General features: G+C 38.2%; 1 protein-coding gene across 1 annotated transcript in view; it reads right to left on the minus strand.

Annotated features, from left to right (window-relative positions):
- Positions 1–27,251, minus strand: part of LOC127582299 (ADAMTS-like protein 2) — a 57,337-nt gene that overhangs the window by 7,356 nt on the left and 22,730 nt on the right. The window contains exons 11-17 of the mRNA XM_052037477.1: positions 19,107–19,162; positions 18,915–19,018; positions 15,622–15,748; positions 12,783–12,996; positions 9,272–9,427; positions 6,571–6,741; positions 2,294–2,470 (exon numbers count right to left, since the gene is read on the minus strand). Of these exons, the coding sequence (XP_051893437.1) occupies positions 2,294–2,470; positions 6,571–6,741; positions 9,272–9,427; positions 12,783–12,996; positions 15,622–15,748; positions 18,915–19,018; positions 19,107–19,162 (1,005 nt within the window). The remainder of the gene's footprint in view (positions 1–2,293; positions 2,471–6,570; positions 6,742–9,271; positions 9,428–12,782; positions 12,997–15,621; positions 15,749–18,914; positions 19,019–19,106; positions 19,163–27,251) is intronic.

Genomic DNA, 27,251 nt, shown 5'->3' on the forward strand with positions numbered 1-27,251 from the left:
CCTGCCAGGTTCTTCTGGTGGGCTGCATGGGTCTCCTGTTGTTTGTGGTGCACATGATGCATCATGATGGGGCACAAGAAGTCCGTAAGTGAATGTGAAGCTGCTGTCTTCTCTCCTTCAGCCTCTGTCTCCTCCATGGTATTGAAGCTGCCATCTGGTTGCCATGTGGAGTGAGCCTTTAAGGACTAAATGCCTTTTTTTTCTTGCTGTTCAGTGAAATGGCAGGAGGTGTGTAAACGGAATGAGGTTTTCCAAGGAATCGTGTAGATCCTGTGTTTTTTATTGGTTCCAGATGTAAACCAGTCGAAAGCCATTTTGTGCATTTATGTTTTTTTTTAAAATAGAAGACTAATTTGTTGTTAGGACTCAGTGAAACCAGGTTTTGCACATCAAAAATAGGCATGAGGAAAGATAATCAGATGTACTCAGAGGGGGAAGGTGACTAGGAGCATTCCCCTGGTATCTGTAATTGGCCTTGGCTATTGACCTCATGTTGATAAAATGAATGAAGATATTACTAACTTTTAGGTTTGGTAAGTTATATAAATGGGAGCAAGTAACTGAAGGCGATAGAATAAATGAGGGGGGTAATACACTGGTCAATGGAGTTCAATGTGGGAAATTTGAGATCATCAACCTAGAGTTTAAGAGTGACAATGAGTTTTTTTAAAAAATGGTGTGCAACTAGGAACTACATGGAAGCAAAGAGGGTCCTGGTACAGAAATCACTAAAAGCTAGAAAATAGGAATAGAATAGCTGAAGGTATGTTGAAGGAAAGCTAAGCTTTAACTTTACTGAGTTCTGGCTAGACCCTTACCAACATTCAATTTTGGATACTGCATGTCAGGAGGGATATACTAACATGGGATGAGGGTACGGTGTAGATTCAACAGAATTATTCTAGGAGTTAGATAAACTGAAGAACCTGACTTTTATTCCCTTGGAGTTTAGAGATTTTCCCTTGAGTTTAAATAGTTTATAGGTAATCCAACTGATGTTTTAAAATTATAAAAGGTCATTTGCTATAAAGAGAGAAGTCCAGAACAAAGGCTACAATCATATGATTAGGGCTAGGCTATATACAAAGAGAATCAGGAAGCACTTCCTCACATAAATATGCATGGAATTATCTTCATTCAGAGGTTGAGGTTTGAGACAGCTTTCAGATTTTGTTAAATCAGAGTATCAAAGAAGATCAAAGGTGAAAGAGTTGAAATATCAGTCACCTGTGAGCTATTTGAATGGTGCAAAAAAATGTGGAAATGGCCTCTTCTTGTTCTTTGAAAAATGAATATATCCTCACTTTCAGGGGCCTGGGTCCCAGCATGTTCTTGGGTGCTGTCTGTGACATCTGCACATTCTCCCCATGTAAGTGTTGGTTTCCTGCCATGTGCTCCAGTTTCCTCTCACATTCTAAAGATATGCCGGTGGGTTAATTGGCTAGTAAAGGAGCCAAAGAGATGTTGATGGGCATGTGAGAAAGACAGGGAATTGAAAGGGGACTGAAGGGATTACTTTGCTGGGACCCAGCATGGACATACAGTAATGGACTGACTGGCTTTCTCTGCATTGTTATACTGTAGGTAAATAAGTAACATTTAATGTGAATGATAATTTAAAAGGGGTACTTTCTCTTCAAGATTCTCTTGTTTCATAGAAAATATATTATTTTTCGAATTTCTGAAAAAGAACACGAACAATTCTTTTTTGAACATGAACATCTTTAAATCCAGCTTTTCTGTTTGCTTAGCTACTTCAATTAATTAACCAATAGCAACCACTTCAGTACAATACCAAAAAAAATATCAAAAGTTCAGCAAGATTCCCAACCTACAACATAACTTCCTGGGGTCAGTCTGCTCCAGTGGCTGTCCAAAGCTGCACTGATCATGGTGTACAGCATTCTGCCTCTGATGTCTGTGCTGTTTAGTTGACCCCAGACTGAGTGACGGAAAAAGCATTCAAATTATAGCCTGAGAGGGAAAGTCCATAAACATCCAGACTCTGATCACTATCCAACCTTAATTAAGAGAGATCAGACTCATCTGTGAAGTCCTAATGGTTGAATATTACTTGGACAAAACATCAGACAGCAGTAGCCATGGGGCAAGAGAACAAAATTATCATGAAGACAACAATATTTTAACTTGGTAATGCACCATTGAAGCAATTGAAAAATTGCTCTAAATGCTTTACTAAAATATTGTCTTTGGTCTGATTACAGCTGCTACCTGTTAAAATGTTGCTGAAATGCTTTGATCGGTATCAGGTTACAAGGTTTATACTGATTACCTCAGACCATGAAGTTGTAAACCATTTGAAACATGGCCGCTCGAAGCATGTTGTTTCTTCAACTAACTTCTGAGCTGGATCACATTCCTCAGGATTGAAAGTTTTAACTTTTCCATTCACAATTCCCACACACAAAACAACTCTCCTTTTTGTCCCTCGGCCACACGTTGTATTACACTGTTGGAAGAAGATCAGATCGAAATCTTCAAGTTAATGCTATTATTAGAACCTTGAATTTAATGCACCTGGCATTTCATCAGTATTTGTAGTGAATACAGGGAGTTACTTCAACAATTTTCCAGACCCCTGCTCAGAAAATCTCCAACAAACACCATAAAAAGAGCTGTCAATTTATTAATTTGATTGTAATTCCTTGCACAGTTCAAGTGAGCTGAAGAATCAGAGGTATACAGCACAGAAATGGGCCCTATGGTCTACCTTGTCCATGCTGACCTTCTTGCCCATTACACTAAACACACTTGCCAGAATTAGGTCTGTACCCTTCTATGCCTTGCTAATTTAAGTACCTATCAAAATGTCTCTTAAACAGTGATTGTATCTGGCTGCACCACCTCATCCGGCAGTACCACCTCCTCTGGCAGTGAGTTCCAGATATCAACCTTTCACTGTGTAAAAAACATTCTCCTCAAAATCCCCTTTAAAACTCCTTCCTCTCACATAAACCTACACCCTCTTGTTTTTGATACTTCTACCATGGGAAAAAGATTCTGAATATCTACCGTATCTACACCTCTTATAATCTTATATACTTCTATCAGGACCCCCTCAGCCTCCTTCACTCCAGGAAAAAAAGAGCCAATCCAATCTCTCCCCAGACTAAAGTCCTCCAATCCAAGCAACATCCTGGTGAATCTTATCACCAGTGAAATCACATCCTTCCTATTGTGTGCGACCTTCTACACCAGCCTACTATTGCAGGATCTTACCTTACTAAGTGTGGTCTAACCTGTGTTTTAAAGTTGCAACATAATGTCCAAACTCTTATTTTTTTATGCCATAACTTACAAAGGCAAGCATGCCATATGCCTTCTTCACCATCCTACATACCCATGTTGCTAATTTTAGGGAATTATGGACTTGAATCCAAGGTTCCTCTGTTCATCCCTTAGCACCCTACCACATTTACTGTATATGTCCTAGCCCTATATGACTTCACAAAATGCATCACTTCACACTTGTTGGGATTAAATTCAATTTGCCAATTCTCCACCCAACTTTCTATATGTTCTTTATTCTGCTGTTGCCTTAAACAACCTTCTTTGCCATCCACAGCACCACCAACTTTCATCTCATACACAAACTTACTAATCATACCTCCTACGTTCACATCCAAATCGTTAATATATATCCCAAGCAACAAGGGTTTCAGCATCAATCCCTGTGGTACACCACTGATCATAATCAGAAAAGCATACTTCCATTACTATCCTCTGCCTTCTATCACCAAGCCAATTTTGGATCCAATTAGCCAACTTGCTTTGGATCCCATGTGCCTTAGCTTTCTGCACCATCCTACCATGCAGGATCTTGCCTTACTAAAGTCCAAGTAAACAATGTCTCCCACCCTGCCTTCAACAATCTTCTTAGGTCCCTCCTCAAAAAAACTGAATCAAATTTGTGAGGCTGGATTTCCCCTTGACTATCCCTGATCAGCTCTTGCCTTTCCAAATGTACATAAACCTAACCTCTTAGGATTTTCTCCAATAATTTCCCTATTGCTAACATAAGGCTCACTGCCCTGCAGTTGCCAGGCTTATCCCTGCTGCCCTTCTTAAATAAAGGAACAGCATTAGCTAATCTCTAGTCTTTTGGTCACTCACCTATAGTGAATGAAGATACAAAGGTTTATGTCAGGGCTGCAGCCATCTCTTCTTATGCTTCCCATAGCAACCTGGGATAGGTCTCATCCAGCTCTGGGGATTTATTGACCTTTATACATTCCATGACATCTAACACCTCCTTAGTAACACATGGATAATCTGGAGCATGTCATTACTATCTTCCACTTCCTTCTCCTTGATAAGAAGTATTCATTTAGAACCTGGCCCACATCACCTAGCTCCACAGGGCCCTGGGGAGTGTTGTAGAACAGAGGGAGCTTGGAGCTCAAGTATTTGGTTCCCTGAAAGTGGAGTCACAGGTAGACAGGGTGATGAAGAAGGCTTTTGGCACGCTGGCTTTCATTAGTTAGGGCACTGAGTATGAAAGTTGGGAGGTCATGGTGCAGTTGTACAGGATGCTGGGGAGGCCACAATGGGAGTATTGTGTTCAGCTTTGGTCGCCTTGCTAGAGGAAGGATGTAATTAAACAGAAAAGAGCGCAGGAAAGATTTACAAGGATGTTACCAGGGCTCGAGGGACTGAGTTAGAAGGAGAGGTTGGACAGGCTAGGACTTTATTCCTTGGAATGTAGGAGACTGTAAAATGATCTTGTAGAAGTGTATAAAATCATGAGGGGCATAGATAGAGTGAATGCACTCAGTCTTTTTCCCCAGGGTTGGGGAATCAAGAACTTGAGGGCATAGGTTTAAGGGGAGTGTGGAAAGATTTAACAGGAACTTGAGGGGCAACTTTTTTTTAAAACACAAAGGGTGGTATGAATGTGGAATGAGATGCCAGAGGAAGTTGTTCAGGCAGGTACAATAACAACTTTTAAAAGACAGTTGGACAGGTATATGGATAGGAAAGGTTATGGGCCAAATGCTGGCAAATGGGAGCAGCTTGGATCGGCATCTTGGTTGGCATGGACCATTTCAGCTGAAGGCCCCATTCCGTGCTGTATGATTCTATGACATTGATTACTCCTTTGATCCTCAAGGGGACTCACTCTTTCCCTGGTTACCCTCCTGTTTCTGATATATTTATAGATCATATCTGCTTACATTATGCAATAAAACTAGCCTCACATTGTGCAAAGAAATAGTCTGTGCCTTAAATGCAGATTACCTCTACCAGCTTTAGAACTGTAGAGTACTTCAATGACCCTACTGGTTTTAGAGAATTCACAAACAGCCAGCTGTATAAAGTTATAAGTATCTGAGTGTACAGAGCTCAAATGTGAATGTCATACTTCTTGGGATCATGTAAATATCGAGGTAGGAATCTCTAAATATGGAAACAAATATTGTTATCTCTGTTATATTACTTCCATGCTACCCTGAAATTATACAATGGGGCATTAGCATGCAAATGTTCTATGAAATTCCTCTGTTATTGTTGAGGGACTACCCTTTCTAAATTAATTTACACCCTTTGATCCCCACTACTGCATTGTCAGTCACAATCTCCAGATGTACTGTCTGTTCCAATAATCACCCCCAACCCCTCTCCCCACTAATGTGCTACTGGACCCAATCTCCCCCTTGATGTATTGTCAGTTCAGAGACTACACACCTGTGCTTTCCACCACTGGGATGTACTGCTAGTCTGATTTCCCCCTCTACTTACTGCCATCTTAAACCCTCTTCTACTTCCAATTCTCCCTCCTTCAGCAACACCAATTGCCAGTCTCCTACTCTTGCTCCCTCCACCTCCAAGTGCCAGTCTCCTGCATCTGAACACCTGCTTTACTCCCACCAACAACATTAAGACTGACTCTCCCATTCCCAGTTCCCCTCAACTCCCTCACACCAAATGTTGGTCTCCTGTTCCTGATCCCACCTCTCCAACCAAACAATGGGTTTCAGTGCCACAGCACAGCCTTGATTGGGTCTGAGGTTCCTGGCATGACCTCAAAAGGGAGTACTGGTACTGTCCCAAATTGTGCAACACTTTGCCTCAGCCTCAAGTTTACAGTGGAATGCCACCAAAACAGTCATTGGGATCCTGTTGCTGTGCCTTTCTGGTAGACCCATTAGTTTGGACTAGAGTTTCTAGGTACATAGTTGTAGCATTGATAAGAAATGGTTTAAACTCATACTAATGCTGCATTTAATGTAATGTATCTTAAGTCTGGAATTAGAACCCAGCAGCTAAGGGGAATGAGTCTCCAGCGTGAAGAGGGCTAACTCTACTTCAGGATCAGTTTTAACTTGAGTCACTCAATTTATATTCCACAAGTTCAACAATAGTACACAACCAAACCCTCTAATAACAATACCAACATATAATTCTACTGACCTGGTATCATGAGAATACACTGTAGAATGAAGTGAAAATCATATAATTTTAAATAGGACACTTGTTTGCACATTTAAAACACAATGACAGCTTGCACATAAAAATAAAAAAGGCAAAGAAAACTATTTCTTAACTCACCCGTTCCCAATCCTGGGCCAGCCAATGGGGAGAGCAATCTTTGGCTCCACAGGGATGTATTGCATGGGGTTTTAACTGAGGGCTGCACTGAGATTCAGGCATGACCCTGCCCTCTGAGTTTCTGCAGTAGACATGTCTTATCATTCTTCCCTGCCCACAAGGACCAGAACACTGAATGCATAGGAAAGAAATGATCAAAGCAACATCAATATACAGACTCCAAAAGCTATGCATGCTTCAGAATTTCCACAAAGATTACCTGAATGCCATGCTGCACTGATTATTGCACAGGGAAGACCATGAATAGGTAATGAATCATATAACCCATTTATATACTACTGTTAATATTAAAGTATCCCAAGACTTTTCATAATATTAAATTGGCAAACACTCAAAAGCATGGTGGGAGAGATACTGAAGCCATGATGTAAAGTTTCATTAAAATGGCTGTCCAAGAAATTTGGATGCGTTTACTTTAGAGCTGTGTCTGAAAGTAGTCTTTTTCCAGAGTGGAACACAATTGTGACCACTTCCACATTGAAGTGGACCATCCCAGAAATTTGATTAACACCTTCATGCATCTGATGCAGTTTTCATGTCAAATTATTTCATCTCCCATGCAAGTACTGTTTTGGACAGTTACCAACAGAACTAGTCTACTTTGTCCCAGGAGTGTTTGTTGCTGATTCTCCAGGAAAAAACATGTCTTCATAGTTTTAGACTGGGATCCCACCCAGTTAATTCCCATTACTTACTTTTTCTCTTTAAGAATCTATTGACACATGATTAACACCCGTCACACCTGCTAATCTCTGCCTCATCCTTCCACCATCTAGGTCATCATCCCTAACCCCAAACCTGGGTCAGTACAGGTTCTGGTAGAAGAAAATCAAACAGAAGCAGGAATAAGTTATTTGGCCCCATGTGCCTGCTCCACCATTCAATAAGAACAGAGCTAATCTTTTACTTCAGTGCCATTTTCCTGCATTAACCCAATATCACTTGTTACCATTAATATCTAAAGACTTAACTACTGGCTTTCTCTTTGCCCTGACCTTGGAAGTAGTACGTGCAATTAGTGGAACACAAAAGAAAGCTTGTAACAGCAGTTGTATTTGAGGGCTTGGGGTGGCACAATGGTACAGTTGGTAGAGCTGCTGCCTCACAGCTCCAGTGACCTGGGTTCAATCCTGACCTCTGGTCCTGCCTGTTTGCAAGTTCTCCCCAAGACTGTGTGGGTTTCCACCAGGTGCTTGGTTTTTCTCCCACATCCCAAAGACATGCAGTTGGCAGGTTAAATGGCCATGGTAAATCGCTTCAATCTGTAGGTGGGTGGTAGAATTTTGGGGGAGTTGATGTGGGAAGAATAACAGGATTAGTACTGGACTAATATAACAGTGTTTGAATGCAGATTCAATGAGCTGAAGGGCCTGTTACTGCATAGTATCACCTGATGACCCAAGTTCAGAGCAAATGCCCCACAACCAAATAATTATTGGGGAAGTGTGTAACACCCTAACATGCGCCTTTTAGGATGCATAATTTGTAGATCTGAAGACCAGAGAGTTTGAACCTGTCACATTCAGAAGTAGATGGTTGAGTGGAATTAACTGAATCAAAAAAAAAATTGACAAAACAAGGTATATACAAATCTTTGTTCCCTCATAATCTCTAATGCTTCCCCATAACTAATTTTCTAAATATTTCAGATAAGCTAAACCATGGCACCTTTCTGCCTCAAAAAGTGCAGATGAAAGAACCCATGGTACTATTTTGAAGAACAGAGAATTCTCCCCATCATCCTTCTTAGTATTTACCATTCAAAGTCAGAAGCTCAGGCTCTGTTCATTATCACATTGCTGTTTGTGGGAGCTTGCAATGTGCAAATCAGTTTCTTACTTTATGAATAGTCACTACATCCCAAAAGTACTTCAAAGGCTGTAAAGCACTATGGCATTCCCTGAGGTTGTGAAAGACCCTTTACTAAGGCAATCTTTATTTCATTTGGATATGTATTACAAGTCTTCACAACAGATGTAGATGGCAATTTAATGGTTCAGGAAGAAATTACTATTGCACTACAATTCTCTCTTTATAAGAGCAAAAAAGATCACTAGAAGTAAAAACCTATTGTGAACTTGTTTAAGAATTAAAATGGATTGTTTTAATATACACATGACATGTTACAATGTTTTATTAAAATAATTTATTCAATAATTCAACATTTTACTTCCAACACAAATTAACAAAACTTTTAGCTCTCAATACTACCCAGAGAAATGGATCATGGATTGCATTGTATGTAAATGTCCTTACAGATGATAGCTGCCAACATGAACTTGATTATTACCCTTGTCATCACTGGGATGGAATGACGAGCATCCTGGCAGGTACAATGAATGGACTGTTTTTTGTTGGCGATAGAATAGCAGATGAGCAAATTTTCTGGAACTCCAATGAGCTAGAGTTCCAGAAAAATTGAATTTATTTGTATTTGCTGCTTAAACTTATCAGTACTTCTGATTAAGTTGTCAGACTAGCTATTTCTTCTCCTTTTACAGTCTGAACTATTCATTTCTCCAGTTGAAAACATCATTTATCTATCAAGGTGAAATAAAGGAAGCCAAAGGTGAAAGAAAATTCAAATCTGCTGGATAGAAAGTATAATCTATAGTTCAAACTGTTATACAATTGGACTCACTGGGCCCCAATCTGAAACAGTCCACTGTCGATCACAAGGGGGTCCAACACATTCTTTCTGAGATGGTGGCTTTGTTTTCTCATCACACAACCATTCTTCATTTGAACATCTCACTTCCCTGGTCACAGCAATCCGTTCTGCACACTTTGCTGTACACTGAGAAAGAAAATGCATTAGTTGTTTAAACTGCACTTTAGATCTTTAATTGCAATTATTTTTCTATCTTGTGAGTTATAATATCAAAAAGTAAAGGACTGAATTGAAGCACCCAACCATTTTGTTTTTGTCAGAAAAAGGGAGGTTTTTTTGCCATAGGAATGGGGAAATCTTCCCTCTGCATTTGCCAGAGCCTAGGACGTGAAATGGCTTTGGCTAAGGGGACGTTTCCCAGCTGGTAAATTTTGAATGAAATGAGAGACTTGAATAGGAATACAAGAAGAATATTTTAAATTCTTTTGTTCTTTCAACTTAAATATGTACAATATGCTGTCAGGAGAAATACGCAGACATCTTTCACTCTTTCCATGACAGCACGTTAGCAAAAATCATGGCTGCTGAAAATGTCTCCACAACTTTTGGTGTAAATAATGGAATCAAGCAAGGATGTATATGCTGGTACCATTACTGTTCAGTAACAGTCTCATTGATGCTGTCTTCCAAAATTGCAACCTTGATATTCTAGTTCCAATATGTATGTTTCTGATCTTCAACACTGAAGGTCAAGTGAAAATTGCAGACCCTAGTTATCCAAGGCTTGCTTTCCCAGACAGATTAACATAACAAAAACTAAACTTTTTTGCTGGAGCTGTACGATGGAGGCACGTCAACCACCAGTCTGAAGGAAACTGAATGTTTCGATTAGATTAACTGTCAAGACTGATTGCCATGATCAGTAAGCAGTAGACAAGTTTGCATTCAAGGAAGTACTCATTATCACATTGTTAATTTTGCTCTTTTAATGTTTGCCTTTCCAATGCCAATGATGTTTTGGGGCATTTGACCACATATCTGTGAGATGAGCACAGTGTACTTCTGAAGACTAAATTAGATTTCCATAGCAATGTCAAGTTGCCCACACTGCTGTATGGCTGTGTGACTTCTACTATCCAGAAGGCCGCATTTCAAAATTTCACTCTTATTTGTGCTGTCTTTGAAATCTGATACCATGGTAGGACAAGATTCCATATGCTGCTGTCCTTCAGATGAGTAGCATGGCAGACATCAGAGTGATATATTTTTTCGGCATATTTACATGGGCTGGCCACAATGAACTTATGCAGCCACAAAGTTATATTGTGCGCAACATAAGCAACTGCAGTTTATGATTTTGATTGATACAGAGTGGCAGTCAAGAAAAGCTTATTCAGCTAAGCTTGTACTGACGACATAGAACCAAGCCACAAATGGAATAAGTGTAGTCACACTTGCAGATCATGAATTGATCTCACACCACAGAATACAGATGAAATCTGTTTTGACAATGGTTTAGTCTAATCAGTCACAGTGAGAACAATGTCAACTCTATCACTTCTCATTCTTCTAACTCCAATGAGCTTTGGTCCAACCTGTTCAGCCTCTTCATATGCCAACCCTTCATCCCAGGAATTGACCTTGTGAACCTTCTCTGGACAAGATCCAATACAAGTATGTCCTTTCGTAAACAAGAAGATTAAAACTGTATGCAGTACTCTAGCTGCAATGTCACCAGAACCCTGTAAACTTGCATCAAAGCTTTCCTAATTTTACATTCCATACCCCTTGCAACAAGGGCTAACATTCCATTGGCCTTCCTATTTACTTGCTGTACCTGCATGCCAGCTCTTTATGTTGCATGCACTTGGACCCCCACAGCCCTTTGAGCTGTAAAATTTTGTAGTCTCACTCTATTTAAATAATCATTTGCTTTCTCTTTGTTCCTTCCAAAGTGAATAATTGCAGATGTGCCGATTTTACCCAGCATTTCAGGACCCTCATATGGTCCCCGTTAATATGGAGTGCATTTGTTTATATAAAGTCCTGAACATTACTTGCTTCTATGTGTCAACATCCTTACTAGATATTTGACCTTTGTTCTAATAAAGAGACAAACACTTTTCTGATTTTACTCTGTTCAAGATTTTCACCTGGGAAATAAAATCTCCCTTGAGGTTGTTAATAACGCTTTCTATTTCAGTACCAAGTATACCACACCTTGCGATGGGATATAGTGTTATCATGACGAGAAATGTACTCAAAATTAAATGAAAGACCATACGTGTTAACAAGTTCAATATCTGCAGGAAATTCTCACTGTAAATCAAGTACAAAGATAGTATCTGCGTTGGTTGCCTCTATTCATATAGGTGGTGAATGGTGGCCGAGTTTTTCAAATGTAGCTTTCTTGAGATGAAGCTTCAGATCAGTATATGATAAATTTAAAAAAGATTACTTTGTCTAGCTACATTTGTAAAATTATTCTGTTGTCCAGTAGGAAAAGTTAATACACAAATGTAGCATTATAATTTTTTTTCTACATAACTACTGGGGTAAATAACTAGTCTTTTTCTACACTGGCACCTGTAAAGTAAAATTCATTACATTAACTATTTAATTAATATCATGTATTTAAATATGACTGCAACTTTATCACTTTACATAATTGAAATGCTTGTTTGCAATATTTGTAGCTCCTAATAACTGCAGCTCCAACAATCATGATCATGAACAGCAAAGGTTACAATGGGATCTTGATTAAATGGGCCAGTGGGCTGAGGAATGACAGATGGAGTTTAATTCAGATAAATGCAGGTTTTTGCATTTTTTTTAATGACATTTAAAAAGACATTTGGACAGGTACATGGATAGGAAAGGTTGCGAGGGATATGGGCCAAATGGGACCAGCTCAGTTAGACAACTTGGTCAGCATGGAGGCCTGTTTCTGTGCTGTACAGCTCTATGACACTGTTAGACGTTTAGAAAGAGCTGGCCTGACTCAATTCAACCTGACATCAAAAACAATTTATTCCAAACCCAGCTCTATCTGAACTTGACATGTATTCAGATCCCATTCAGGTTGGCTCCAATACCCAGGCTCTATTTCTAAATCCCTTCCCTCTCCCATGCAGCTACTCTTCTGTGGTACTCAGCTTGCGTCCTTCCTTAATTGCTGCACAGCAAGTTGCCAGCTGCATTCAATTGAGCTGGGTCCCATTGATAACTGTAAAGGTCCCATTTCAGAGCTTCTTTCTGGGTATAAACTAACTGAATGTTGCATCAATTGTATGTTTGAGGGACCTGATTTGACACCAGCCATAATGTTTCCATCCACCAAAAATAGATGAAATCAAAATTCTAGGCATTGAATTCTGAGGGGAAAAAAAAATCACAAGAAACCCAGCATGATATTCTCTCAGGAATTCGTTGTAATCACCCTAATGGATTGTTTGATGTACATATGGTAAGTGGAATTCATCTAAACGATAAATTTAGAAGGCTGAATCAGTTCTATATAAAAACCTGAAGGAATTCCTACCTCTGACCATTCTGACATCTCCCACTGTGGGCCACAAGCTGGATTTTTGCAGGTTTTACGTTCTGATGGCCTGAAGAGATCAGCAGATTCACACATTTCATTGTACACTGAGCTGTCAAATCCTGCAGAAATAATCTTCCAGCAACGGACTATTCGAAATTGGTATCCTTCTCCACAGGTTCGTGAACATTCACTCCAACTACTTGTCTCCCATCTGTAACAAGTTATTTACAAAAGGACAAACCATCATAAATAAACATTCACAGCCATTTACTCCATCTTAAAAAGGGCAAAATATTGTAGCATTGAAGAATTTAAAAGCTTAGCCATGAAAAACTCTGCATGACATCACAATCTTACAAGCAGGGAACACAGTACGAGGATAAAAAGATGGAATGTACATGAACAAGTCATATCATTTATGGAATACACATAGATAATTACTCAGGAAGACAACCAAGGCCAATAATCAGTAATTCTAAGAGTGCTGGATAGGCATTTAGATAAGTTTATTGAACATTAACTTTTTTAAAAACTTCAAGGACTGATCAGTCTATTCAAAATGTTCCTAAACTTGGACCTCCTGCTCTTACCACCCACTTAAAAAGTCAATAAACTGAATGTGGCTTTTCATTGATTATTATTCCTTCTGAAATCAAAAGATTCTCCTTCTGCATTCACTAGACTGGCATGCCTAAATAGGATATTTTTGTCCAGCAAATTGCTGGAGACCTAAGCATCATTCTTATTGTTTCTTGGACTCTTAGTTCTGGTGTGGCTTCTCACTTAGCAGTAGGTCCAGACATGCAAGTAGATCCAGACACATTTCTACTCCTTGCTTCCTGTTTTTGAAATGTAATTGTTGAAACTACAGCTTTGTACATGCTGAATTCAGAGTTCTTCAACTGAAGCTAAAGGCCGAGAAATTTTAAGCTTTCTAAGTTTTCACACATTTTGTGCATTAAAGACCTTGATCACAGTACCTAATGCAATGGTAGCAGACTTCCAACATTTTGTTCTGGGTCCTCCATCCATATTGATGCACACATGCATGGAGAGCCCTGGGCATGCTCAATTATATTAAAATGTTGAGAAATACTCCTTTTGATGTGCAGCCCAAAACTGTTTGTACTTATAAGGCCTACAGATGGCACAGGCCTTGCACACCGAAGCATGTTTTAACTGAAGAGTTAAAGCTGAATTCAGTGCTGTTTAAAAGGGGTGGGATGGAAGTGGGTTCAACTTTACTTGGGCTGCCAAGACAAATTGGAGGCATCAATCTTATTCCATATCAGTTCTTACTTTAGTGTTCTTTCATAGTGATAATTCCCACCACCCCAGTCCCCTCATTGTAGAAGTCCTTGAGAAACTCCTTCCCATATCACCAACCAACCATTGCAAGATCTCTTCTGACCCTCCACATCTCTCACTCCTGTAATTGTTAATCCCATGATCCTCTTTTATCCCAGATCTTCCTCCCCTTGTGACTCTCTTCTCTACCCTTGTAATCAACTTTCTCCCGCTTCCACGAGCTTCACTTCAGAATGGTAGAAGCTAGTGGACAATAGATCTTTGCGTGATTTGTGTCATGAACACCATTGACGCATTGTGCAGAGTAAACTATTGCTGCCAGAGTACCTAATAATGAAATTTTGTGGCTCCAAGGCCCTCACACGACACTGCTTTAATCAGGTCAAAGTGCATTATAATTTCTAACCCAGCTACCTTTAATTTTTAAGCTTTTCTCCACTATTCTAATATAACCTTCCTTTTCAAATCATTGGCATGGTTTTCCTATGTGGGACTCTCTGCCTAATTTCCCCCAAACTTATCTTTTCCAACTTCAGAAGGCTGATCTTGTTGGTTCTAGAGACAAGTAGCAATAGGTATCAAATGACATAACCAGGGATTGTGGGCAGGCCAAAACAGTCCAACCCATGAATCTCCTCTGGAAAACTTGGACAGCAAAACCATGCTCTCAGTTTGAATATCTGTCAAAGTTGTCAATGATTTTTCAGTACTTCTGGATGTTAAGGGTACTCAAAAAATCATTAAAAGTATTCTAATTCTATTTAATAAAAATAAAATCAAACATAAAAAGTTTGAATAATTAAAAATATTAAACCAAACACCAGTAATTAAACAAAATATAACCTAGCTTATTCTTCACAGCCACAAGACCATCATTCAAATAAATGTGCTTGATGATCCTGTGCCAGGTCTAACTGGCGCAGGATCTGAGAGCAGATTCTCTAGGGTAAGTGCTGGAGAATCTCAGCAAGCTCCTGCCACTGGACTGTGTGAAGTTTAGCAGCTGAGCACAGCTGGGAAATTGCCAATAGAGCTTGGCCCATTAAGTTTGGGACTTCTGCATTTGCTCAGGATTTCCGAAACTTGCCAGCACTTACTCTGAGAAGTGCCATAGAAAACTGCCAGCAAAAAGCAGGGAATAATTGAATCTCTACATTATTTGCTAAAGCATTCCATGGCCTATCTTTGAGACAACACTTCTTCTAATTTTCCTTCAAGATTCAGTGCTATTCTCTATGTCCAAATCAGTTATAAAAGCATCTGGAAAACTAAAACCATTCTATCAAAGAGCCCTAAAATTGAGCAAATGTCCAACTCTTATCCATCTAAAAACCATTTAGTCTTCTTTACTATTCTCCAGCTAGCTGTCTACAAGTTTACTGTATTTTCTTTAATTATATATGCTGTTAATTTTTCTAATGGGGCAATATTTGATGCCCTTCAACTCGAGCCATATCTTGAGAAATGATTCCTTCAATAAATACTAGGTATGTGGAAGAATAATATAAAAAGAGAACAGATTTTTTACCTTGGTTGACATTCTCTTCCTACACAAAACTCATGAATTGGCTCTGGTCGAGTTGCAGAATCACAATACGAATCTTCAACTTCAACACCATCATAACGAATGCACACAGCAAATGAAGTGGCAACTCCTGCACACAATAGACAGTGTTTAAAAAGGAGCACAATATATTTTCTTTCTGTTCCATACACAAGGGTGGCAAATACAGTAATTTGGCAGGAGATGATCACAATATTAGCTCCAGTCATTTGATTGTGACCCAATATCAGTACATTACAGTCTGATTGCAAGCTAGTTGTAATTCATTATTGCTATGTTTTTGCTGCCTCTCAGTGAAGAATTAAATTAAACTAACATTACAAAATTATCCAAAAATGGAATCTAACAAATACTGACATGACTGGCTTCTTCATGTAGTTTCTGTCTGGGGATCCTGAATGAGGTCACACTAGTAAGTTTGCTTTCCCAACCCTGCCCTCACATTCTGAAATAATTAGCTACCAAGAGCCTAAATCTCAGCGGCCTTGTGGGAAGAAAAATAGAGACGACAATGGCCATAAATCTTAGTCTCCAACAAAAATCTGTTCAATTCCGAAAACTTCTCTCTACCTTGGTGGTGGGTCGTCATCATTTGGTGATCCTTGGTACATCTAAACAGCTTACATAAAAAATGGAAAATGGTGGATAATCTGAAATGTGAATGCTGTGTAAGAAATTTTGACAATCCACCACATTGTGCACAATTGTTCTTTCTATTAGTATACATTAAATACAACAAGAATCCATGAAGCAGTACCAGAAGCAATGAAATAGCTCTTATTGCACAGAATAAAAGTAGATTATGCTTAATATTAGGAATGCAAGGAGAGAGCAAAATTACTATTAAAACCAGTTGAGTGTAGATCTGGAGTGATAGATACTTCAGTGCAACACAGAGGTTAATCTCAAAAAGAATCTGGGGGAGATTATTCTCCATTTTGCAATTAGCCCAATTATTCCAACTAACCAACCAGCATACAAACACAAGTGCCGGCATTGTTCTTCAAGTCGAAGTTGGGGGTCACTTCAGTCTCAGAAACCTTGCCTCAGTATTCATGCAGAGTATCTCTGTTGACAAGTGCCAAATATAATGCTTTGCTACTCAATGCTGCACTACAGAAAATCTCTATTGGCAAACTTCTAGCATTTACATGTGGAGTGGACATTTGACTGCATTACAAGGCTCCTCCTAAAAGTGTAGATGTTCATAGAAGGCATTCACACCCTCAGACACTTCTCTGGCAACTTTCTGCTGTGAGTGCTTTCCCTCTTGTTAGATGATTCTCCTTTTTAAAAAAGATTTCTGATCTTATAAACATAACTTCTGTTCTGATCAACATATAAACACTTCTCTTATTGTAGGATTTCTTCTGGCACTTAATTATGAAGGGGAGTTTGCTGAAACCATCTGGGGTTGTGCTACAAAGGATCCCAGTCTGAATCAGTCTACTTGAGATTTGTAGCGGAGGGTTGTGCAATATGCTGCCTTTGACTTCAGGAATTAACGGCACCAGCCATGGTTCACACTGATGCTGTTGAACATCTCACCACAAATGAATTACGGGCATTGATCAAGTGTTGAAGCTGGACGTCAGGTAAACACCACTAGGATACATGGAATTATCACCCATGGTGCATACTTTAATAATGATTGATGATCTCACTCAGAAATATGATTTTTATACTTTCAATGGCAGTTTTTTGTGTGTCGTGCAGACAAATACGTCTTTTAATTGAGGATGAAACATGAAAGGTAATCATAAAATCATAAATTTTGCAGTAATTTTACTGAGCAGAAATTAGTAAATGACTAAAAGCAGCACATGTGAAAATACAAAATAATTTGGATAATCACAATGTGAAAATATATTTTGCTTTTTGTGTATATGTATATGAATTATGGAGAAGAAACAAACAAAGTGGAATGGTTAACTGCATTGAACAATAAACGTATGTCACTACAACAATGACCTGAGTTCATTGATAAAAAAGATGGTATGTGCATTTACTTGGTGTTTTATCACATCCCTAAGGGTGTCCCAAAGGCATTACTGTTAAAAGTGCCATCATTGCTATGTAGTGAAACACAACTAATTTGTATCCAGCAAGATTCCAAAAGCAGCAACTTGTATATAATTTTAAGCAGTCAGTGGTGCTTCTTCCTTTAGTTCAATGTTCTAAGCTGCTACAAGTACATTAATGAAAATTTATATTGCATATTAAACACTGAAGTGATAAATGTTATGATCTAAAAACATACCAGAATGAGATTAGCTACAATGGATGCCTAACAGTCCATGAGATATTTGATTAATTTTCATATATTCCGTATATATATGCAAATTATTCAGAAATAACAGAATTCCTCATTACAATTATGTTGGTGTTTCAGAACATCCAATATCACAATGACCATGAATGCAAATAGGCCAGACTGATCTTATTATGAATGCATTTTCAGAGTAAAATTATTCAAAGATTTGTCTTGACTTAACTGAAAATTCCTTTCAGAATACAACTAACTGTGGAAATGTTCCTTCTGTTCTGAAATGGACAGAAAGCAAACAGACTGATCCAGCTCGTTGGGTGGTATATAAAGCTGGTGTGATAGAGATGGGCTGCAATTTCTTTCCTTGGGAGTTTCAATGGTTAGATTTCAGTGTTTCACCTCAATATCCAAAAACTGTCAAACATTGGTCCATGCAAAGAAAATGAATAAAGACTTCCATTTATATGGTGCCTTTTATGACCTCAGAATACTCCACGCAACTCATAGCTGCAAATTCCCTTTTGGCTTCCTTGAATGGCCACCACTATTTTGGCTGAACTACCACTTATAAATCAAGTTTCCTCTGTCCCATTGGGAAAACTTGTTGATTCCCAATTACTAATTATGTACTTGAGTCTCTGGAATGAGGATGGAACCACAACCGTCTGACTAGAGAATTTCCCATGCCAAGTCTGACACCAAGTGGTGAAATGCTGAGACTCAATGGGGTTTGTCAACAATAGTCAACTACAGTGCTTGAATTTTTTGGATGAGGTTTCAGAGGCTATGTGTATTACAGTTGGTTGCTCATAATAGCATGTAAATGATTATACTTCAGACCCTCTCCTTTTGGCAGCAGGAACTTCTTTAAACCAGTGTTTGAAGCTGCTAGGCCTATTCTCTTTCACCAGATATATCACCCCATGGTATTCTTTAATCACACTGCAAGTTGTAGTTCTAGGGCATGAATAAGGAGCATACAGGGTACCTGTTGTACAAGTAGAACTGCAAGGTTCATGAGATGACAATTTCCATCGGTACATGTCTGCAGGGCTCACTCCCAGACCCTTTCTTAGTAGCTTGAGTCTGTTTCTGAAAGAAAGCAATGGAGAAAGAAATTAGACCTGAAGCAAAATAAACTGAAGGAAGCACTGCACAAACACGTAAGTTACAAACCTACCTGTCCTGCTGTTCAAGAAGAATTCCAAGACTCGTTACAAGCAGAGCTTCAGCTGGCTAGAAACAGAGAGAATGTAATAAAAATACCCAGCTTTAAAGAAACAAAGACCATTTAAATATCAGACAGAGTCACTATTTTTATATCATGTGTTATGACTGATATTCCAATATCAATATACCGGCCCAACAGATGACTGATTTAACTGGGATACTTTGACTGTTGAAATAGTTTCTGACTGTGATGCTGAAACTTTCAGATTACAATATTTTGGTTAAATATTTTGCACCTATTAATAAACATGCCTTTACAGATTTCTGCTTCAAACAATTTGATATAGCTGTAAGTGATTTAACTATGTGCATAATATTAAAGCAAATTTTTTTACTGCACATATCTCCATATACAATCTCTAGACAGCAGAAGCTCTGACATGAACGACAAACAAGGTAAAGCACTGATTCCAGGAACATCATCACTGATGCATTGCAGCATGAAACTCACATGTCCTCAGGAATGGCTCACTATCTATGCACAGAGCTTCTTGTACAAATTTCTAAAGGCATTACTGTTACTCAGATTTTTAGAAAACTGTAATGTGGAGTTTGGTGCAACAACAAGTGTTCCTGGCTCCTTTACTTGGGCATGACTGCCATGCTATCAGCATAACTCTGCTGGTAGGTCCAGGTACAGATCTGACAAGACTTCCAGCAGCATGCACAAACCTGACTTTCCTAACCAAACAGGGCTATATAAAATAGCAATTCACATCCAATTTACATGGATTCCTTTGCAGAGTTCAATCAGCTTCACAACTATTTAAACAATGGAAAATTAGTAGTAGAGCAAGAAAGATAGTTATTTTGAAATCAGCAATCTCCAAGTTTATTTTGCTGAATGTACTGGAAATGTTGAATAATGCAGTGCTAATCTGATGATTTACAATTTTTTTTACATTGGCATTCAATGTGCTTGCAATAAGTATCAACATTAGCTTTTGTTAAGATTGCATAATTATGGCAATGAAAATCTCCATTTTCCCCGGAAGATTTGGATACCAAGTGGAGAGGTGCAGATTTTGTGATGGCTCTTTATTATATTGTATCTTTGAGGTCACACTGGTAGCATCCAGGTTTCCTTTGCTGTGGGGTGGACCCCTGAGGCATGCAATATTTGGCAATGACCTCAGACAACATAGTACTTTCCAGGCAAATATCTTTGCATACACAAGTCTACAAAAGGTTGGTTCCTTAGGAAATCTTATCAAGAGACTAATCAGTCACTCAAAATACATGGTGCTCTTTACAATAGTCGAGTCTTTTTCAAAAAATATATTCCTGCCAACAGTGCTTCCTAGGGAGAGACAGCAGGAAAATGCTGCTGAATTCTTGCCACCCCATCTAATGCTGCTACTGGTGAGGACACACACACAATAAGGAAATATGATTTTTCAGGGCCAATGTATCGCATAGGCTTGTGGTTCCCTGTGTGTGTCTTGTTTTACTGGATTTCACTAATCTATTTATGTAGTCATTATCAATGTCCTCCACATCTTATTACTTGCTTCAATAAAAGACTGGATCTCTCAATATTTCAAAAGCAGGGCTGTTATACAATTTATCAAGTAAATCTTTCTTTTAAGTTTTTTTTGATATTGATGAATAATACCTAACAGTGTGACTACAAGCCCAAGAGCCCAGCATTGTAAGGAATTATACAGTTATAGGTCAGACACAATTTAGAGCTGACAGCTTTTCACACTACCCTTCTTGGCAAGAGCAGTAATGAAAGGGCAGGTTTCTATTTGATTACATGAAGGTCACTGAACAATAGCAGCCAAAGGATATATGTGGCCTTTAACAGGAAATAATCCATCTAATATTTGGCAAGAAAATGTGCAATTTTTTAAAATAGATTTGTTTGATAACAATGATAAACAAAATTTCAGAGCTGCAATAGATTAAGCAGTGCTAAAACAGAACTCTGCCCAATTATTTTAACTTACCGTAATTTCTGTGTTCGGTTTGCTTGTTGAATAATGTGCATAAGTGTTTCATTGGAGAAGGGAATCTCTGCAGACAGGTTAAAAGCTTTACCAAAAGTCAGTTCCAAAAATGTATCATTAATTCTGTGGCTCCCCAACTTTTCATTTTCTTCATAATACATCAGGAAACTGGCTGCAGTAGACTCTGCATTATAAAATGGGATTCCTTCTGCGCTTTCAGTCACATTGGCACCAAATTCAGTTTGCCCCTTTGTATCAGAAGAATGTCCATTAGCAAGTCTATCTGTCAACTGATTCTCTGACATAAATATATACTCTTGTGGGGTCAACTTTGAGACTAGATCCATTGCTGTATAATCATTGTCTTCAACACTGTTAACTTGAGTGCTATTTTTAATACCTGCAAAATAGGAAAACAAATTAGGTCAACTAAATATTATGCACAAAAACTAAAAGCAATTAAGCTATATTAAACAACAATTTGCATGTAGAAAATTTTCCAAGGTGTTGGGGTTACCAAAATCTTGATCACAGAATTAGGTTTAGGCTGGTTGTTGGAAGAGGGGGAAAAAGGTGATGTTAAGAGAAAGAATTGCAGAATATGACACCTAAAGGCTGAAGGATCAAACACCACAGATGGACTGAAGGGAATATGCAAAAATATTCAGATGTGGACTGGAGGAGATTGCAAAAAGGGAGACATCATTTAAGTATGAACACAAGAAGAACTTTAACTGATTTTTAGACATGTAGATTGAAAAGGACAGGGTTGATGGCTGAACAGGGGTGGTTGTAGGATACAACATGGGAAGATTTCTGGGTGATCATAATTTTAAGAAGGGCAAAGGACTGAAGTACAAAAATCAGGAGAGAAGTAATTAATCAAGTCAGAATGTGACAAAGGTTAGATAAGGATTTCAGCATCAAGTGGCCCTGTGTTGCTATTGAGACAGGTAGTAAAAAATATTATGGGAAAGAAAAAAGTTTGCCCAAGTTAAATAATGAAATGAGCATTTTATTAAAAGAGAAATAATTGTGGCCACAAGAGGTTTCTCGAGCTAAAAGCAAACTGCTGAAGGAACTCAACAGGCCAGGCAACAGAGATGGAGGTTGTGACCCTCATACAGAAATCTGAGATGTCGACCATCCCTCTGCCGCCTGACCCTGGAGTTTCTTCAGCAGTGTTTTTTTGCTCAAGATTAGTGTCTGCAGTCTCCTGTGTCCAAGAGATTTCTTGCAATTGATTAGCTAAATCTGTGTTAAACATTCAAATGTAATGATATACAACTAGAAAAGCAGCAAGAATAGGTCTTTGTCTATATTCAACCACAATGTAAACTTGATCAAGGGTGAGTAATCAAATAGATAGGTATTAGCACCACATTATAATTCAATAATAATAAAAATGGAAGAAATAAATTATATTACTCTACTGGGTTTTATAATTAAAGGTACAAACATATTATAATCCAATACAGTTTGCAAATAATGGGAGAATTACTGATGCAAACCAACTGATTCTTTCAAAGCATGAAGAATGAATCTCAAACTATGGAAAAGCTGCTTATCTTGTGCCACAGGAGAGAAGATATGACTGAAATGAATTATTACAGGACAAACAATGAGACTGTACCCATGTAACTGGATGCAGCTTGAATTTAGGATGCATGTCTGCTATGAATAATGTCTTGATTAAGGCAAGACAGGTTAGATCTTGGATTCTCATTCTTTTTATTATTATTTGGCACTGTGGTTGATATTAATGTATGGCAGAGGTTTGAGCTCCTGTCTGTAGTTAAAGACTAATCCCAGAGCATAAATAATATAAATGTGAGGCATTCTTCCAGATGTTAGCTAATGAATTATGCATTTTACTAACTTTCTTACAAGCTAAATCTGATAACCAAAAGAGTTTACCATATTGATTTTTCAATCCAGATGCCACTGCTGGTCATAGAGTAATCAGAAAAATTTACAGCACAAAAGAATGCCATTTGGCCCATCATCTCCATCCCAGCACAAATGGTTTATAGGTTAATCTCATTTCCCAGCTCTTGGTTCAGACCTGTTATGGCTCCTCAAGTACTATTCCAGGTACTTTAAAAACATGCTTATAGTTTTATCTGTACCATCCTTTTAGTGCTGAGTTACAGACCTCCACCATTTCACAAGTGAAATAATTCTTTTCTCAACCCCCTTCTAATCCTTCCACCAATTAACTTAAATTCACTTTTCCTGAAACAAGTTTTTTTTGCACTGCTGAGCCATTTCATAATTTTGTACATCTCAATTAAATCTCTTCTCAGCATCCTTTGTTCTCTAGGAAAAAAATCCTGATCTGGCAAGGTTCTCCTCATAACATAGTTCTCCAGCCCTGGTGACATCTTAAATCTTCTCTCACCCTCTCTAGTGTTATCACAGCCATTCTGAAGTGTGTGATTGTGAACCTTGATTGAAAAGCTAAGTGCATGTAATTATTTTTTAAAAAACAATGTTTTAAAGTATTTTTTAGCATTTGAAAGGTGTTTAATATTTTTCACTAGTATGTTCTAGCCTCAGGGTCACAAAAAGTATGTGCAGCTGCATGAACAGCATGGGCAGCAGGTGGATTAAGCACAATCTGATTCAATGTTTTGTATAGTTCTAGCATGACCTTCTTGCTTTATTATTTCAAGGCTTGACCAATAAAGGCAATTATCCCATGTGCCTTTAAATACCTTCACTGTCTTGCTACCATCAGGGATTGCTGGACACGTACTCCACAATTCCTCTGATTCTCTGTATATCAGAACACCCTACCATGTATCATGCATTTCCTTGCCTTGTTTGTCTGCATGATTTCGCACATCTCCAGACTGAATTCCATTTACCACTTGTGTCCACCTGACCAGTTGTCTCATACTTTCCTGAAGGCTAATACTTTCTTCCTATTGACTATTGCAAATTTCATTGTTCATTCTTCATGCGAGTCAAACCATTTATACATTATCAATAAAAGGCCTATGTTCAAACCCTTGTGTATCCTCATTACATAATGCTCGCTGCTTACAAATTCCCATGGAACATCACCTTTTGCTTTCTTTCACTGAAAGAATTTTTGATTGAACATTGCACTTTCCCTTGGGACCCATGTGATACATCTTTTCTTGATCAATCTGCAATGTGAAATTTTGCAAAACACCTTGCAGAGATGAATGCATATTACATCAAAGAACCCAGCCTCAACACTCCCTGTTATCCAATCGAAAAAATTCAGTTAATTAGAAGAAATTATCTTACTTTTGACTAATCCTTGCTGACCATCCTTAATTAACTTCTAGTTCTCTAAAGGGTACAAATTCATCCACAGGTGTATTAGCAATGAATCAGGGATAAATAAATCCATGGGTTATTGCAACAATTTTTTTGTCAGCAGTATTTCACACATTGATAGATCCAGGTTTGCCTCCTCAATCCAATATATTTATAGTCTAAAAGCTCCTCACCTAGAAATGAGGTACAATGTGGAAGAAGATACTCAGACATAAAGGGAAAAGAAAGAAAAAGAGTGGAAGAATTAAAATATTTTTCATTTCACGCTTATAAACTGTTCCCTCAAAGTTTCAGTAATCTATTCTTTAGTTTTGATGCAAATTCTCACCTTCTGATTCAGGGTCCAGACCTTCCCCATTAAAGATTGTGTTGATCACATCATAGTCAGGCAGATTTTGTCCTGTTCTTAACATCCGGTTTTCCTTTCTTGGAATTCCTTTCGATAGTTCCTCACTGTAACTTGCATTGGTATAAAAAATATCCACACTCTCATCTCTGTCAGAGTCAGTCTGTTCATCATCATTTTCTCTGACTTGAGAATCTGATCCATAATATGAATCAAAGGAAGGTCGAAGACGTTTGAAGTGTAGAATCCGTGGCATTGTGTACTCATAGGTAATGTAAGGGTTTTTGCCACTTTGAATTAACAACTGTGAATGCAATAAAATCCATTATAATGTGGAGAGCACAGAGGCAGCAGCAACCTTTGCAGTATGTTTCACAATAATGGCAAATATGGCACTTGAACAATGAGAATACCTTATTTACTGGTGAATATACCTTTAAAATTACCCAGTCACTGTAATGTAGTAATGAGACCAATTGCAACTTTTAGCATGGACAACCTGTCCCCAAGAAGGAGAAGGTTTGTTGCAACCCTATGACATCATTTTCTATCAATTTAAATATCACCTATTCCAGGTCATAGAATGAAAATAATCTAATCTTTAGAGAAAGGAGAATGGACTTGGAGAAGATAAACTGGAAGAAAATTGTACACAAGGAATAGTACAGTCAATAGAAGAAAACAATCAGGATAGGGATAGGACCACAAATAGTTTATAAGGCATGACATTAATCGAAAATAAATGGAGATACTTAATATAAAGAGGGGAGATAATTGTTAAATTGATCAAAGTTGAAGAGGGTAAAACATTGCACTGGATGGATTGTATCAGGGGAAATTAAAAGCAGCGAGAGAAGAGACAGCAGAGCGCTATTACACATATAACATTAATATACTGAACAATGGAAAGGGCTGGAAGACAGCTCATGTTGTCCCTATAGCAAGACTGTACAAGTCCAAAGAGCTTTAAATAGGTTAGACTAACATCTACAGGAAAGGTAATAGAATTTTCAAAGTTGTAATAGAAAACCATCTTTAAACTTGAAATATAATAAAGAACAAATCAAAGATTTCAAAAAGGAAGAATATACTTGACCAGTCTTCCTCAGTTGTTTGAAGAACTAACAAAGACTAGGCAAAGATAATACTACATGTAATATATATGGATTTTCAAAGTGACTGAAATGGCAATAGGGAACTACAAAGAAGACTTAAGAATAAGGGCAGAACCTGTCGACCAGGCAAAAAAAAAGTGGAATGGATAGCAAACTGACCACAGAGAATAAAAATGGGTTAATACACAACATCAGATTGTAAGTGTAGTTTGAGGGTGGCTCAGTGGCACAACAAGTTGAGCTGCCACCTCAGAGCTCCAGCAACCTGGGTTAAACACAGGCCTCCAGCGCTGTGTGTGGAATATGCATTTTTTTTCTGTGAATCTGGATTTCATCTGCATACTCCAATTTCTTCCCACATCCAAGATGTGAGGTTAATTGGCTATTGTAAATTGCCCCCAGTATGCAGGTGAGTGGTAGAATCTGGGGGGAGTTGAAAAGAATCAAGGGGAGTATAAAAATTGGGATGAGCATAGGATTAGTGTAAATGAATACTTGATGGTCAGTGCATTCTCAGTGAGCTGAAGGGCCTGTTTCTGTGCTGTATGACTTTATGCCTCCAGCTAATACAGTCGATCAACAAAAACAATATAATTACAAAGTTATATGATGGCAAATTAACTTCAGTACTTCAGATGGAGCACTTTAGTAGGATGAATAAAGGGGTCATTTACTAATTGGATAATAGGTCCAAACTGGACAGAAGAGTGAAGGATTGTAGGGGTACAGATAGAAAAACTGCTAGAATTGGGTTGCAGGTTAATAAGGCCATAAAAAAAGCAAATTAAACAAAGGGGTTTATTTCCAGAGGAATAGGATTGAAAAGCAACTTAAATAGAACACCAATTTGACCATTCTTGAGAGCACAATGCACTGTTCTGGTATCCATATTCAATATCCATATCCAGATTCAAAACCAATTTACAAACTTAAAATTTACAACCATCAGGAAGGAATGAACAGCCTGGGATAAGGCTGAAGCATAATCTTTTAAGCCAATTAAACGAATTGATGGGATAGATCTGGAAAAGATGTTTCCACTTGTGGAGGAGATCAAAAGGAGAGACTATAAATACAAGACAGTCACAAATACATACAGTAAGGAATTCAGGATTAAGTTCTTTAGCCAAAAAGTGAACTATGGAAGATGACCTTGGCTAATAGACAAGGGAAATAACAAGACAAGAAGTACTGATAATGTTAGATGAAGAGAAGTGGGTGCAGGTTTGAGAGGAATACAAATGCCGGCATAGAACAATTAAGCTAAAGGACTTAATTCTATGCTGTAGATAGAACTCAGTACAAGTTCACATAAGAAACAAAGTCCACTTTGAGAGACTTTAAATAGGCACATGGATGACAGAAAAATG

Source organism: Pristis pectinata, chromosome 23, assembly GCF_009764475.1.
Source record: "Pristis pectinata isolate sPriPec2 chromosome 23, sPriPec2.1.pri, whole genome shotgun sequence".
Lineage (NCBI taxonomy): Eukaryota > Metazoa > Chordata > Chondrichthyes > Rhinopristiformes > Pristidae > Pristis > Pristis pectinata.